Source organism: Varanus komodoensis, unplaced genomic scaffold (assembly GCF_004798865.1).
Source record: "Varanus komodoensis strain SLA01 unplaced genomic scaffold, ASM479886v1 scaffold14_1, whole genome shotgun sequence".
NCBI lineage: Eukaryota > Metazoa > Chordata > Lepidosauria > Squamata > Varanidae > Varanus > Varanus komodoensis.
In genome coordinates, this window is record NW_025335438.1 from 3,618,523 (window position 1) to 3,633,533 (window position 15,011).

At 40.5% G+C, this 15,011-nt stretch overlaps 1 protein-coding gene across 1 annotated transcript in view; it reads right to left on the bottom strand.

The window, feature by feature from the left end:
* NECAB1 (N-terminal EF-hand calcium binding protein 1) overlaps nt 1-15,011 on the bottom strand; it is a 41,112-nt gene that overhangs the window by 3,090 nt on the left and 23,011 nt on the right. The window contains exons 7-13 of the mRNA XM_044424326.1: nt 14,604-14,775; nt 13,151-13,258; nt 11,174-11,250; nt 9,763-9,816; nt 7,357-7,469; nt 3,906-3,980; nt 2,929-3,020 (exon numbers count right to left, since the gene is read on the bottom strand). Of these exons, the coding sequence (XP_044280261.1) occupies nt 2,929-3,020; nt 3,906-3,980; nt 7,357-7,469; nt 9,763-9,816; nt 11,174-11,250; nt 13,151-13,258; nt 14,604-14,775 (691 nt within the window). The remainder of the gene's footprint in view (nt 1-2,928; nt 3,021-3,905; nt 3,981-7,356; nt 7,470-9,762; nt 9,817-11,173; nt 11,251-13,150; nt 13,259-14,603; nt 14,776-15,011) is intronic.

Consider the following 15,011-nt stretch of genomic DNA (forward strand, 5'->3'; position numbering starts at 1 on the left):
AACTGGACATAAAGGTATAGTATGTTAGGATACTAGCCTCTTAGGGTGGAGTAAATGATATTAGAAATATCAGAAAACTAGGGGGTGTTTGCATTTTTATTTTTTAAGAAACTGCCAATAGTTGTTTATTGACACAATTGGATGACATTTGCAGGAACAGTTATGCCTTCTTAGGGGAGCAAGGTTGCCAACTGTCAGATGAATATGCTGAAGATCTTTGGTACAAGAGCAGTATTCATGTTCTGGGGGTATGCAAAACAGGAGGTGCTCCCCCCCCACCCCCGCAATCCTTCTGGACCATTCTACTGAAAGTGACAGCATAGAGGTGACCCTACATAGGAATCCTGCAAAGTTTCAGAAGGTTAGGTGCAACAGTTTATGTAAGTAGAGAATCCTCAAATGTGAGGGTGTGCGTAAAAATGTCTGGATCCCTGTAATTGTTAAGGCATTTTTTAAAAAATTAAAGTGACACACGTCATAGTGGTGTCCCCAGCGGAGAAACCTGCATTGTTTCAGAATGTTAGCTGCTAAGAAATACTAATGCTTGGAATATTGATGCATGTAAATATTTTTCATACTGAAGCATGGCAGTGATATTGGAAGAATCATGTTTCCTTGGCCTAGCCAAGTAAATATTCTATACCATATGTCCATATGTTCTATACTGGTTTGTCCCATAGAATTGTACCACACAATTGTGTCAAATATAATTGTTAGTGAACTGTGAGAGAATCAAAGACAAGCTGATGAAGTCTGTGGCCGCTGGCTGGTGTTACTGATACTTCATAGTGGCAGAGGTAAAGGTACTGGATAATACTAATTGTAGTAATAAGGTAATACATTATGTTATAAATATATAGTGTAATAGTAAAACTGTTTGTTTGTTTATTGATTGATTGCATTTATATATCACCCCCTAGCCAGAAAGGCGCTCTGGGTGGTTCACAGATTTAAAGCAAAAATAAGAATATCACCATAAAAACAGCAACAACCAAAAAACAACAATAATAAAACAACCCCAAGACAGCTAGCCAAATTGGTACAGAAGTACAGCAGCAGGATCTAATAAAACCCTATTAAAACTACAATTTTAATTGTTAAAATGACTGAAAAATAAAAAGGTTTTCACCTGGCGCCAAAATGAGTAGGCACCAGGCGAACCTCTCTGAGGAGCTTATTCCAAAGATGGGGTGCCACGACCAAGAAGGTGCTTCTCCTAGTTATTATTCTCCTTACTTCCCAGGGGTCTCCTTGAGAAGGACCCCTGAGAATCCTTAAGGCCTGGATAGGTACATATGGGAAAAGGCATTCCTCCAGACAGCCTGACCCAAAACTGTTTAGGGCTTTAAATGTTAGTACAAGCACTTTGAATTGGGTCCAGATTTCAGCTGGCAGTCAGTGCAGCTGGACTGGCATGATGTGATTTTTGTGGGCCAGTCCCCATCAATGGCTGTGGTTTTGAATCAGTTGAAGTTTCTGGGCCATGTTCAAAGGCAGTCCCATGTAGAGCCCATTACAGCAATCCAAACAAGAGGTTACCAGAGCACAGATCACTGTTACTGGGCTCTGTCCCAATAGGGTAATAACTGGCAAATCAGCCTAAGCTGATAGAAGATGCTTTGTACCCCTGAGTCCACCTGAGACTTGAGCGACAATTGTGGATCCAGAGGAAAAAAACCCCTGTCACTCTTTATGTGCAGGGATGGGGCAGGGAGAATTTAGGGGAGAAGAAGAACATTGGTAGAGTGGTTTTCAAAGCTTCCCTATCTGAAGACTGTGGTTCCAATCCAAAGCAAGGTCCCTGGCACTTATATAGAGGTAAAAAAGGAAAGTGAGGCTCAGCTGCATGCCATATCTTTAATGTGGTGTGTTTAATGTTTAGTCCTAACCCTAAGACCTTAAGGGCACTATCATGTGCCTGATTGGACAGAAGAAAAGTTCTACAACTCCCAGCATTCCCAAGCAAGCTATTCCTCAGCCAGTAAGTCCCAGCTCCTCCTCAGATCAGTAACTCCTAACATTCCTCGGCCAATTGCAGTTCATTTGTCAACTGTTTTAAAAGCATCCATGCAGATGAATTCACTGTTCACAAAAGGCTTTGCTATAACCTTTGCTATATAGGTTCTGCTCTGAGAATTTACTCGGAACAGGGCCTTCTGTGTGCTGGCACCCAGATTATGGAATACGCTCCCCAGTGAGGTTTGCCTGGTGCTGAGCCTAAACTCTTTTCAGCGCCAGGTTAAAACTTTTTATTTGTTATTTTAAAAATTAGTATTTTTACTGTTTTACAGTCGCTTTTGTTTTGATTGGATTTATTTGATAATTTTATTGTACTGTTTTATCCATTGTTCTGTAGTTTTGCTTCTAATCTTGTAAGCCATCCTGAGATATGATAGTGAAGGACGGCATACAAATGTTGTAAATAAATAAGCAAGCAAGCAAGCTGTAGCTCTGGAAGAGATCCTACTTCGCTTGTGCAAAGTTCCAGGTTCAGTCCTAGCATCTCCCCCCTGAAGGCCTGGAGAGCTACTACCTTTCACTATGAACAGTACTGGCCTAGATGGGCCATTGGTCTGATTCAGTCCAAGACAGCTTTCTGTGTTCCTCTGCAATCCTAATACTGCAGTCCTATGGGCTTAGAAGCAAGAGCCATTGTTTTAAACAGAGCTCATGCCTGGTAAGTCTTAAGGAGAAAGCTGTAACAGAATTTACTTGGAAATGAACCTAATTGACTGCACTTGGCCTTATTTTTGAAGGACTGTTCATGTTGTTGTAAAGAGACTACTGATGGATAAGCAGGAAATTCCTAACTGAATGTTCCTCTGCCATCCCTGAAATGGAAAAGGGGTTGTAAGGGGGGGGGGGGGGGGGGAGAGAACAAGGGGGAGAGCTTTTTTACATAGAAAACTTATAAAATGCAAGAATTACCAGGCACTAGCATAGTTGTAATGTGTTCTGGAGTTTTCAGGCAATCCACATTAATCCTTTGGAATATCTTGCTGTAGTTTGTCTGCAGGTGACTGTAGAAATAAATAACATTGTTTTTAGTCTTTTCCCCCCTATATCAATTCATTTAAAGGGGGTGGGCTTACAGGTCTCCAAATCCTGTGTGACATTGTCTGATTGTTGGATAAAATATGCACTGTTGAGTTACCTGTGATTAATAAACTACCCAGGGAGCTTTGGCTACAGGGTGGTATAGAAATAAAATAAACATTGACAACACTTCTATCCATCTGTTCAGATAGGAATGCTTCTCATTCACACAATTACTGGGCTCATGACCAGTTACAGCTCATTTAGAGGTACTGATTATGATGATGGCACCTCTGTCTGGGGCACAGGGAGTGTTGGAATTTGTACTATCACTGGGTTTCTTTTTCCATGTCTGTTAAAAAGCTCCTTGGCGACCGGTGTTCATTACATGTTGAGCAGTCACTGGTAAGTGTGATTTTTTCCCAGGAAAGCTCTTTATACTAAAGCAGGTTTTCAGAGCTTTGATGCATCTGTGCTTTTTCCTTTTTCAGATCCCTTTTCAGATCTATCAGGACTGAAAGCATGCTTTCATCTCTTACTTATGAGCCTTTACCAGTGTTATGAACATCTTTATTCTGAATAACCTCTTAGAAATCAGTACAACTAGAATGTAAGCTTGATATCCTGCAGGAAACTGGATCTATTAATAATTTGAGCATTTAACTGATTAACAAAAGAAAAATGAAAAATGGACAAGCAATATAATTAATCCTGTCCCTTACCCCACCCCTGAGCTTGATGGTGCTGATAAATATTAATATTTTGGAAAATCAAGCTACAGTTCTAAGAAGAGTTTAGATAAAGATTGTTTTCAAACCTTTATTTACAACTCTACCCAGAAGCAGAAATACATATGGCAATCTATGTACCTGTTCCAGGCATTGTTCTCCCAAAATTCATAAATAATGAAGCGGGATTCTCTTGAAATCTTCTGAATGGAAACACTAAAGGATGAAGGAAAGAATTAATTTGACTGATAGAAAGCAGCGTATGTGTTAGGCCCAGTTCAAACATAAGGGAAAATACTCATTTCCTACCATGAGAACGAGTTAGGGCAGGCTTTTGGCTCAATATGCTCTCCCCCCTGCCTCATTTTGTATGCCCACAGAGAAGAAATCAAAAGATGTTTTCCCTTTTAAACACACAACAGTTTTGGGAGTTGAAGCAACATGGAAAAGACCTCACAGGTCTAAAAGGGAGGGAGAAGCAAAGGTGCCCATGGCTCACACAGCTCATTTGCACAGCAAGAAACCAGGGTTTCCTGGGCATAGTGCAGGAGTCAGTTGAATACATCTAACTTAGCAGAGAGGCTGCAATTTTAAACAGGAAAATAAATGCATATAGAAATCTGGTTATTTTTTACTGTAAATAAAAAGGACAAAATCCTATTTGGAACAGATGAGTGGGGCAGAGGATGGACCCAGGAGAGACTGGGTCTCTCCATATTAGCATCCTATTTAGGTTTTATTCATTTTAAGCCAGATAATCAAATATGCAAAATGGTCGTATCTGAAAGGGACCAGCAGATGGCACCATGTACTTGTGGAACACAGTGCTTCAAGAAAGGTGTGGAGCTGTGCAAGAATTTTGTCATAGTTTGTGACCAAAACTTGCCCTGTTTATAGCCCTTAATTCAATTACACGTTACAAACAAAGCTGGCACATTCCTGAGTCTGTAACAAGAGTTTGAAAAATAGATAAATGCTCATTTTCACGCTTTAAACCCTGGGGAGAAGGATGTATTTGGACATGACTTAAGAAACAAAACGGCTTGCAACTGGAAGTGAGAATAAGGCAAACTTATGCTTGAGAATAAGCTCAAAGAACCTGAATTAGCTCAAGTTTTGCTTATCCCCTGGTAAGGCAGAACTGCCCCTTTCTTACTTCCCTGCTCATCAGGTTATGTGCAGTTCTGTTTGTCTGCTAGGTTGGTCATTGTTCCTGATAGAACTGTTGATTTATTGTAATTGTCTGCTTTTCATTTCCATCTCCATTCTTTTATTCACATTGTATTTTGGGGCAATTCCCAGATACTAGTAACAGTTTTTCCCTCTTCCCAATCTATAGCAGTTATATATGAGCAACAGACAGGATCACCCATCAGTACTGAATATGTTTGGATCTTAGTAGATCATTTCTTCTCAGGGTGGCAGGAGCATCACTTTTATTGACTTAGCTCTGCAGTTACTTTATTTGAAATTAGATTCTCCACTCACTCTGAAGCTACTAGAAATTGCTATTTAAATTAATCAGTTGCTTCATTTGCTGTGGCCCTGATATGATGGATAGTATTAACTAGCAGGAGGATAGCTAGAGGCATCATGAAGTAATCAGTTTACTTTGCTATTATATATCAGTTTGTCTCAGCTAATTATTTTGTCTTCTGGTCACTGTTCCATAACCCTGCTTCACCAGTGCGTGGGGCAAGCAGCAACCAGAATTTGACCTATTGGGCAAGTATTTATCCCGAAGGGTCAGTTCCTGAACTTTCAAAACCAGAGCTGTTTACTTAGAGCTAAACTGTAACAAAAGATCAGCCAAAGTCTCACAGCCTCTTGCACTCAAACAAAACCAAGCACAAATTGCAACCAGCTTTAAAATGTGCATATCCTCTCCTTTTTTTTTTTTTGCCTGATGCAAATCTGTAACCAAAACAACTCCATACTGGTTGTTTAGCTTTGAATGATTTACTTTGCAACAACAACCATCGAAAGAAATTATCAGGATACCCCAGAGAGACATGCAGAAAGGAGTAAAAGCAGTCAGTACTCTCTTCCTAGAGAGGTGTGTGAGAGAGACTTAAATACATCCCACACAATAGTACCCATATAGCTAGTCTACAATTTTGATAGCCTTTTGGCACTGAAGAAGATAACAGCACATGAATGATTCAGTCAAGTTCCTGATGTATTGAATAGTTGAATTTGTTTGTTTTAGTTCAGAACTTAGAAATTTACAGCACAGTTCTATGCATATTTACTCAGGTAAGTTCCATGGTGTTCAGTGGGACTTCCTCCCTAGTAATAGCGTTAAGGATTTCAGACTTAGGATGCAATTCAGTGCATGGTGAGATGGAAAAATCACTACAACTACCAGGACTTACTTATTTCTGTCTTAAACATGCATAAGATTGTGCCTTAGGAGGGAGCCTCCAGTACTGAAGGCTTCCATGTATCCCATGCCCTACCTAGCATCTGCTGGCAGAATGAGAAGTATGGCAAAGATTCTTCTTGCTCCTCCATCCTCCTTTTATGTAGTTATCCTCTAGGTCAGTGATGGTGAAACTTTCAGAGACCGGGTGCCCAAACTGCAACCCAAACTGCCTTATTTATTGCAAAGTGCCAACACTGCAATAAAACCTGAATACTGAACTTTTAGTTTAGAAAAAACAACTCACAGCCTGTCCAAGCAAATATATTGGCAGCTCACTGACAGGCCATGCGAAAGCTCGGACGAGTCGTGGCTAATGAGTCATGGCTCATGACATCATTGCCTGGCGCCACTACTCCTTTCCAAGAGTGCGCATGGCCCCTATGTGCGCTGCTATCCGCCGCTCAGCTGCTGGGGCGATGCTGGGGCGACTTGGCTTGCATGCCAACAGAGAGGGCTCTGTGTGCCCGCTGTGGCACACATGCCATAGGTTCGCCACCGCTGCTCTAGGTGGACCCAGCTAGTGAGGATTGGGCCAGGGCTGGAGGGTCGCCTCCAGGGATTCATAGGATTTCACATATCTTGGCCTCTGTTTTCCCCTCCCTGCCTACTTTTCTGTCCCTCTAAGACTGTATTTCATAGGGTCAAAGAATAGTAGAGCTGGAAGGTGCCATGAAGACCATCGGGTCCAATCCCCTGCTGGACACCAATTTACAATTTATTTGCAACCCCTAGAAGCAGCTGGTGCAGTTCTTTCCACCGTGGCTGCAAGGGGGAGATGATCAGAACTTAAATTCCCCCTTATAAGTTCCAGCAATATTTACAACCTTAGGATTCCAAACAATCCTAGGTTCCCTGGGATGTGTTTCCAGAGAATATATGGTTGCTCCCCTCATACACTTAAAAAATAACCCATTTCTTAGCTTTTCATCTTCCACAATTTCCAGTGATACTAAAATATTGTTGCTTATGGCTTTCTTTGGGTTGGAACAATAAACCTTTATGTCCATTAAAAGTAAAGGGACCTGTGGACTACTAAATTTGTCTTGTGTGGTGTCATACTATGGCGAGGCTTCATAAGTTCATTTGTGACATTTGGTGCCCATTCAAAGGGGAAGATCCCTTTAGCGACTTTCTTTTTTCATCCACAAGAGCAATAAATGTACTCACTGCAGACATCCATCCTGAGAAGAGGCAGTGTCTACATACTGCTTCAGAGCAAATCGAAACTGTTCTAGTTCTTCTGCTATTACCGACATCTGCCGCTGAACAATCATTATGTGCTGACAAAAATAGTAGGAAAATACGTTTAGTAAATACTCGTCCTACTCCTGCCATCCAGTTAGTTTTATTCCATTTTTGGAGTGACAAGACCTGAAGTGGTTTAAGTTTTGGACTAGGAATCAGGAAATGCGAGTTCTAGTCCCCCTTCAGCCACTTTGAGCCAGTCATGGACTCCCAGCCTATCTTACCTTACAGGTTGTTGTGGGTGTGAAATGGAGAGGTGGAGGGCGAGGTAAGCTGCCTTGGATTCCTTGCTAGAGGGAAAGGGGTGGGATAGAAATGTAATGCATAAATTAAAAAAAATGATTACAAGCAGGACTTCAGTAAAATAGCACAGTGTGATGGGTTTCCATTCAGTGTGCCTGCTAGCCATGCCCTCTTCCAGGATATCCCAGTCCCTCCAGTTTTCTCCCCTACTTTGAAAGATGCTCAGTGGGTTGCCCGAGGGTTTGTTTCAAAGTACATTGTGTACTTCTGCACCTACCAGGGTTCCCTGAGCCTGCTGATGTGACCACCCATCCTTGGCTGGTGACATTTTAGCCACAGGAGGATCAGCAGATAAATATGTCAGTAACATTGTGAATGATGATCCATTTATGAGATGACAGTAGGAAAGGTGTGGATAGTGACACAAAGCTTATCTCACATCCTGGTTTTAGACCTTCATATAATTGTGGAAATAAAAAAGAAAGTAATAACATTATAAAGAAGCAGCACAGATAAGAGGACATACATGCATGGACACAGTTATTGGAAGTAAAGGGGCCTAGGCCAGAAGGATCAATGCAATACAACACACAGTGGCAGAGGACATGCTTGGCATGCAGAGGGTCCCTGGCTCAATGCTTGGCACATCAGGGAAGCCTAGAAAGACCCCTGCCTGAAAGGGAAGTGTCCCCACCATTCTGCACAGAGCCAGGAGAGGCAGAGGATTTGCATTGCAACTCCCCTAAACCCAGGCCAGCATGGTCAATGGTCAGGCAGAGATTATGGAATTTGCCTTGCTCAGTGTAAGCAGTGCTAAATAGTATATTCCCAACCACAGGATAAAAGAGTAGCGTGAGGAGCCATTAAAGTTCTACATTTTCTAAACATAGGTTTGCTATCTGGCTGTTAGAGTGTCTCTTGCTAATGCCTCAAGGTACAATGGCAATAGAATACTTTGTGTAGGATTAGTTTGTACACAAGCCTGGATTGTTTTAAAGACATGTGAGTTTAACCACAGAAGAGCCTCTAAACATGAGGGGTTTTAAAATTGTTATTTCTGCAAAAGCCTGGTGTTTTAACTTTAGGAGTACAATATTTAAATATAACTGCTTATTTTAATTTTCATACACATAATTTATTGTAGTATAAAAAAGAACCTCACCATTTAAATTGTACATCAATATAAGAAAGATATACCCAGTAATGGCAGTGTCTGGTTTTCATTCTTGTTCATACTTTCACTTTTCAAAATTAATTTTGTAATCATGATTTTTCAAATTTAGGTTTAACAAATTTTTATCTTGTCCTTCAAACCATTTTGAACAGAGCAGCATGCATATAATAAGTACTTAAGAAAGACCAACTGAAATCAATAAGACTGAAAGAAATCATGAATAATGAAAACATCCCATAGATTTCTGTGGGGCTTATTCCAAATATGACTCTGCCTGGATCTAATCCAATAGATATAATACTAGTATTGTAGTAACAGTAAATGTTGTTCTTCCTTTGGAATTTCAGTATGTGATTGTGGAGGTCCCAATTTGGGGATGTTTACAGCCCTAGTTTCTCAAGTCCCAAAATAAATTATCCAGAAGTCATGCCTACTGCTCTTCCATGTATATGGAACACTGAACTGGCATAAAGAACTGAACTTCATGAGCTCTGCCTCACTGTGTGGAACCCACATCCTTTGAGCTAGAAAGGGAGCGGGTTCTTGTCAAAACCACTCTGCTCAAGAATGGTTTGAACAAAGCTCTGCCGAAACACAGAACCCCATGTGACTATACGGATGACTACTGGAAGAACCACAGTAATACGGGTGGTTTATCTGTGTAAACTCCTTTATCTTAATCCAGGGATGGGCAACACAAGTCTTTCATGCTCACTCTCCACTACTGAATTTAAACCCAGTTACTGTTTTGAAGCTAAAGAACTGGGGAGTCAGCAAACTCAGTCCAGAGTGCAGTAAACAGGCAGAGGTGCAGCCCCTCATGAGTTCCTGAAAGGGAACTTCTCCCCCAAGTCGCAGAGGCTGCCTAGCTATGCCTTCACCACATCACAATCTAAGGGAGAAACACTTACAGATGTAGCACTTCCTTCTGATATTTCTTCTTCTAGTGGCTTAAGTTTGAGATCCTTGTCAGCAGGATATACGGAAGTGGAAACAAAAGCACCAAATATTAGCTCTTAATGCTGCCATAACCAGATTTCATTAAAAGGATGAAGAAGAATCATGGTGATTCGGTTATTTTAGCTATTGATTCAGATATACAAATTAGCTGACTGGGGAGTTATAGGACTTACAGCTGGCCAAATATGCATACTTAGTGATGAACACAAATTCATATAAGATCACAAGTTAGGAGTATTTTTATGGCCACATCATTTTAGAAAAAAATAAATAAGTGCAAGCTTATTAATGAAATGTATGCTTACACTCTGCCTACGCTTTAAGAAATTACATCTGTTAGCTCAAAGGGACATACTTGTAATGTGACATATTTGTATAACGAATGTCACCATTTCAAGATACATTGAAAGTCATTTCCTACATAGTAGGATTTCTTCCTGACTTACAGTAAAATTCACTCTTGTTGATACCAAACAAAATGTATCCCTTTATTGACAGGAAACAAAAGGAAACAATCCATCTCATTGATAGGCATTGGGTGCTGGAACCAGGTGCACCTGTGCATGCAGACATTTTTAATTTAAACAAGGATATCTAGATAAATGTGGGAGCAATTGCACTTTTAGATCCTAAGGAATCATAATCCCTTTGCAAAATTACAACCTTTCAGATACACTGGTTAAAAATAACCATAACCTCATCTATTAAAATATCTGGCAAATGCAACTTGCTTTGTCTCCCTTATTTTATGATGACATGTTAACAAACAAGCTATTCTTCTGGTAATAATCTCATCTTGAGTGTGAGTTTGCTCCCTGGGATGTGTATTCATCACATGAAAAAAGAACATCATGTTGTAAAAATCACTATGATGAAACACAATGAAGTGATTATTCCAGATGTAACAGGAATGTCTTTCACAATTAAACCCCAGTAGTGTTGCTTATATACTTGCAAAACTGCAGGAAAATAACATATGTAATTGTCTGGTATATTTATTGGTATAATTTTTATTTGTCATCTTCCCTACTTGGCTGAGCAGCTCAGGAAATAAACATCTCTCTTATCAACATCTCCTGGCTCCACACCAAAGCAAATTTTACAGGTTATTAAATCAAAGCAAAAAGAAATAGCTTGCCTGTGACAAAATGGGGCTTGAAGATAAGGTGTGATTTGGCTCATATGCAGTGCAAATATGTATACTCAGAAGTAAGATATGCTGAGTTCCTTGGAAATTACTTCCCAGCAAATGTGTACAGGACAGCAGCCTTAGCGGTTGTCCTATTATCAGTCAAAGGTGGGAGATGAATGGGATGATGAAAGGCTGTAGAGGAAGAGTAAGGAAGGCTGCTGCTCACACACCTTCTGTTCCAGCCTGTCAATCAGCTTCTGGAGTCTGTTTATTTGGGTCATCCATTGCTTGTCCTCCTCCAGCCAGCCTTAAGTAAGTAAGACATAAATAACAGAATTAAAATATTGTGGAAAGTTAGGACTTCATGTATTGTGATATGCATGCTTTCATCTACAGTATAAGAATATTGAAAGACCCTTTAATGTATAACCTGGCTGATGCTCACCTAAATGTGTCTCATGGACATTATTTTCCTGCAATAAGTATTTCTACAACTCCACATTTCTTCTGAATGCAAACTAGAAATAATCAAGCTTTGCTGTCCTATTGCAGTTATGGTTGCTTCAATTTAACTGGGAGGACACAATCTGCAAGAGCAGAGAAATGATTCCATTGTGGTTCTCTTACTGCACAGGTGTACCTACTTTTTCAGAATCTTTTCAAAATTGATGCTAAAATGGCAAAATAGCCATAGCTCAGTGATGGTAAGGCACACACTGGGCATGCACTGTGTCTCAGGTTCAGTCCCTGGCATTCCCAGCTAAGGCTAGAAAAGACCCTGTGTTGCTGTCAGCCAGTGACAACAATACTGAACTACATAGACCAATGGTCTGACTTGATATGAGGCAGCTTTCTGTGTTCCCAATGCCTCAGCAGGCGAAACAGGCATCTCTGGATAGTTCTGTTTTTGCGGCACCTGACTCTCTTCTCAACAAGAGGTGCATTAGTAAAAATTTTTAAAAGACCACTTTGAGCCCTAAAGCATGAAGATGGATTCTCTTTCTTAGTTGAGATGTCTCATGTTTTTATTCAAGAAACCATTCTGTAGATCACCACTCTGCTCTGTGTACAAATTGGTGTACAACAATTTGAAATAATACAAACTGTAAAATGATAAAAACAAGAACATCAAATGCAGTAATAACATCAAAAGTGACACATTTAAATGTTTCATCCGAAGAGATGCATCTTCATGCTCCTCTTAAATCCTGGGGGTGGGCAGTCATGGTCCTTGAGAAACTAATTTCATCGACTGGGGGCAATTCAGGAGAAAACCCTTTCTCGTGTGTCTGAAAAATGGCTCCTATGGCCATCCTCAAAAGACCCTCTTCTGCAGATCTTGATACCCAGAGAAGTTCACAGTGAATAGACAGTCCCTTCACATTTGTATTTCATGTCCAGTGGGCAGAGTGTACGTTGCTCCTCCTTTTTGCTTGCAGTGCAATGTATTCGGCTGATGATGGATGTTTGATTTACACAATTATGCCTCCATGACAAGATTATAGATATCTTTTCATTCCTCTCTATTCCTGCTGTTCTAAGACCCTCTGAATTATGGGCAATACACCCAAGTCTGTCTGTGACTCCATAGGCTATGAAGCGGTTTTAGGTTCACTGTGTTGGAAAGTGCCAGAAAAATTAAACTATGCTTTCTGTAAGCAAAGCTCATTGTTTATTATGCTACAGAGTAACTGATTCTGCATTAACAGCTTTAAAATTGCTTTTCTGCTTACACAGATAATAGTTCAGGGACTAGAATTTGGAGATTCTATGGACCATATGTTATGATTATCTTAGGTGTGATAATGACCTGTGTGTCAGGACTGGGATGCTGCTACATCCCTACAAAGAGAAAGGATGGGGAGCTTGGAAGTGCAGTATGGTGGGTATGGAAATGAAAGATCAGCTGAACCATTCCTCCTTCTTCACTTCCCTGTGTGAAACCACTTTTTAAAGGTCTCTTTCTTCCCCTGCAGCATCATAATCAGATGCACGCACTACTGGGAGTGGAACAAGTACACATATTCTTTTTTTATAATCATACATATTTGCACTTTTCAGGACAAACAAGATCTGATGCAGAAGATGTTTAAGTGTAAGCAGCAGGAAAGTATGCCTACAATTGATTTTCATCAGTATATTTTAAAACACAGAAAAGCAAAAATACAATACATTACTTATAGAATACAATACTTAAATGATATTACCTGAATTAAAGAGAGGGCTGGATGGAGAAAAACTATTATTCCTCTGGAGTCTTCTACTTAAACGTCTTCCTGGCTGCTGAATTTTGAGCACTTCTGGCTTTGCTGGCCCTTGTCTTAAGAAAAAAATGTACATAAAACAATTGGATTTGTGAGCATCTTTCTTCATTCTGAGTCTGTTTCTAGACCTATTCAAACACCAACTTCATTAACTGAGCTGCTGTAAATCACATAATGTTCATAAATATTTAAACTGCTGAGGATCTGTCACAACTGTGGCACACAGAGGCTTCGGCAAGGGACGGCATAGAAATGTTTTAATAAATAAAATAAATAAATAAATAGCTACAATGAAGTAAAATGCAAAGCAAGGAGGGCTGGGGGACAACCCTCCACAGAACCTAAGGATGAGAAGGTCTAGTAACAGTGGAGCAGAAGAACAAGGGGAGTGGTGGTCTACGGAGCTGGGCAGTGGTCTCGGCAGGGGCGTTTTCTTTCACTTATTACTAGAAATCAATGCCATTAATCTTCGAATAGTACATACTGCCCCCACACATCAGATCTGTCTTTGACTTAGAGAGCACAAGTACAGCTGAGCTGGCACTGTATTTCTGGTTCAGAAGCACATAGAGCTCTTCGTGTGTGAAAGCGAATCTGGGCATAAAGGGAATGAGTACAACTGCTGGCACTGAAGCCAGTGATTCTGGTGCCCCAGGAAAACAGTGGCATCAAGGTCAGCAGCTGTTGTCCCCTACAAAGTGATTACAAGGAGCAACCTCTTCCATTGTCCTGTGTTCTGAGTCTGCGAACCAAATACGTCCATAACGAATGGCTGTGGGACAAGCCAGACATTGGAAAGGAGGCAAGGAAGACATAGAGGAGGGCTGGGCTTCCGTGTAGGCTCACACTAAAATCTTGCTCCTGAGAGTACAGTGTTATTTCAAATAGGAAATCTCCCATGTGAGCAAAGGCAGGCCTGTGCAGAGTAGCTTTGCCCCCGGGTATCACATGGCACTAATCCCAGGCACCCATGTTTATAGCACCTGAGGTGGGAAGGTCTCCATACATTTAGTTCTGGGGGTGAAAGTCTCTTGGCTGCAACCATTCATGCTATACACATTGGTACTTGGGATGTGGTGCATCCAAAAACCAGGAGGGACACACCAAAACAGGGCAGCATGTAAAAAAAGAATGTGTTCTCAAAGGTGCCACTTAGTTTTTATTATAAAACTGACCAGTGCTTTTCAGAATGAAGAATTCCTTTGTCAGGAGCAATTAAGTACATAAAATTTCACATTTAAAATTAACTCAGGAAACAGAGACCCATGCATGGACATTTAAAAATATTTATTCAGTGTTTAATTTATATTAGGATCCTTGAAACAAGAAAAATAGATTTCTTTATCAAAAGGTCTAGAACAATTGAGCAACCTGGGAGCAGTTCGTGATAGACTACTGTTGTGTGGTGATAGGTGAGGAGGGAAATCTCCCTTTTCTTGACGGGTTTGCTCTTCTGTGGTTTCCACGGCACATTCCAGGGAGTTATGGAGAGACTGTAGCTGATTCAGGGTTTCTTTCAGTAAAAAGCGAGTCACAAACTGTTCCAACTTAGAAGCTTCCTGATAATTCTAAAAAAAAAAGAAAAGAAATAGAAACCAGTGGAATGGAAAAGCTTAATATTTCCCAGTTGTTCATGTACGCTCCAAACTAGCAGCTGTACACAAATCTTCATCTATAGTCCTATAGTAGATGTGTTCAGATTGTGGTTCTAAAGTATTTTTTGGGAACAATGGGTCCTGGGAGCTGGGAAGAGATCGGTTACTTCCAAACAGTGTGCTGTAAGAAAAGTGTGAGTGTGCCAGAG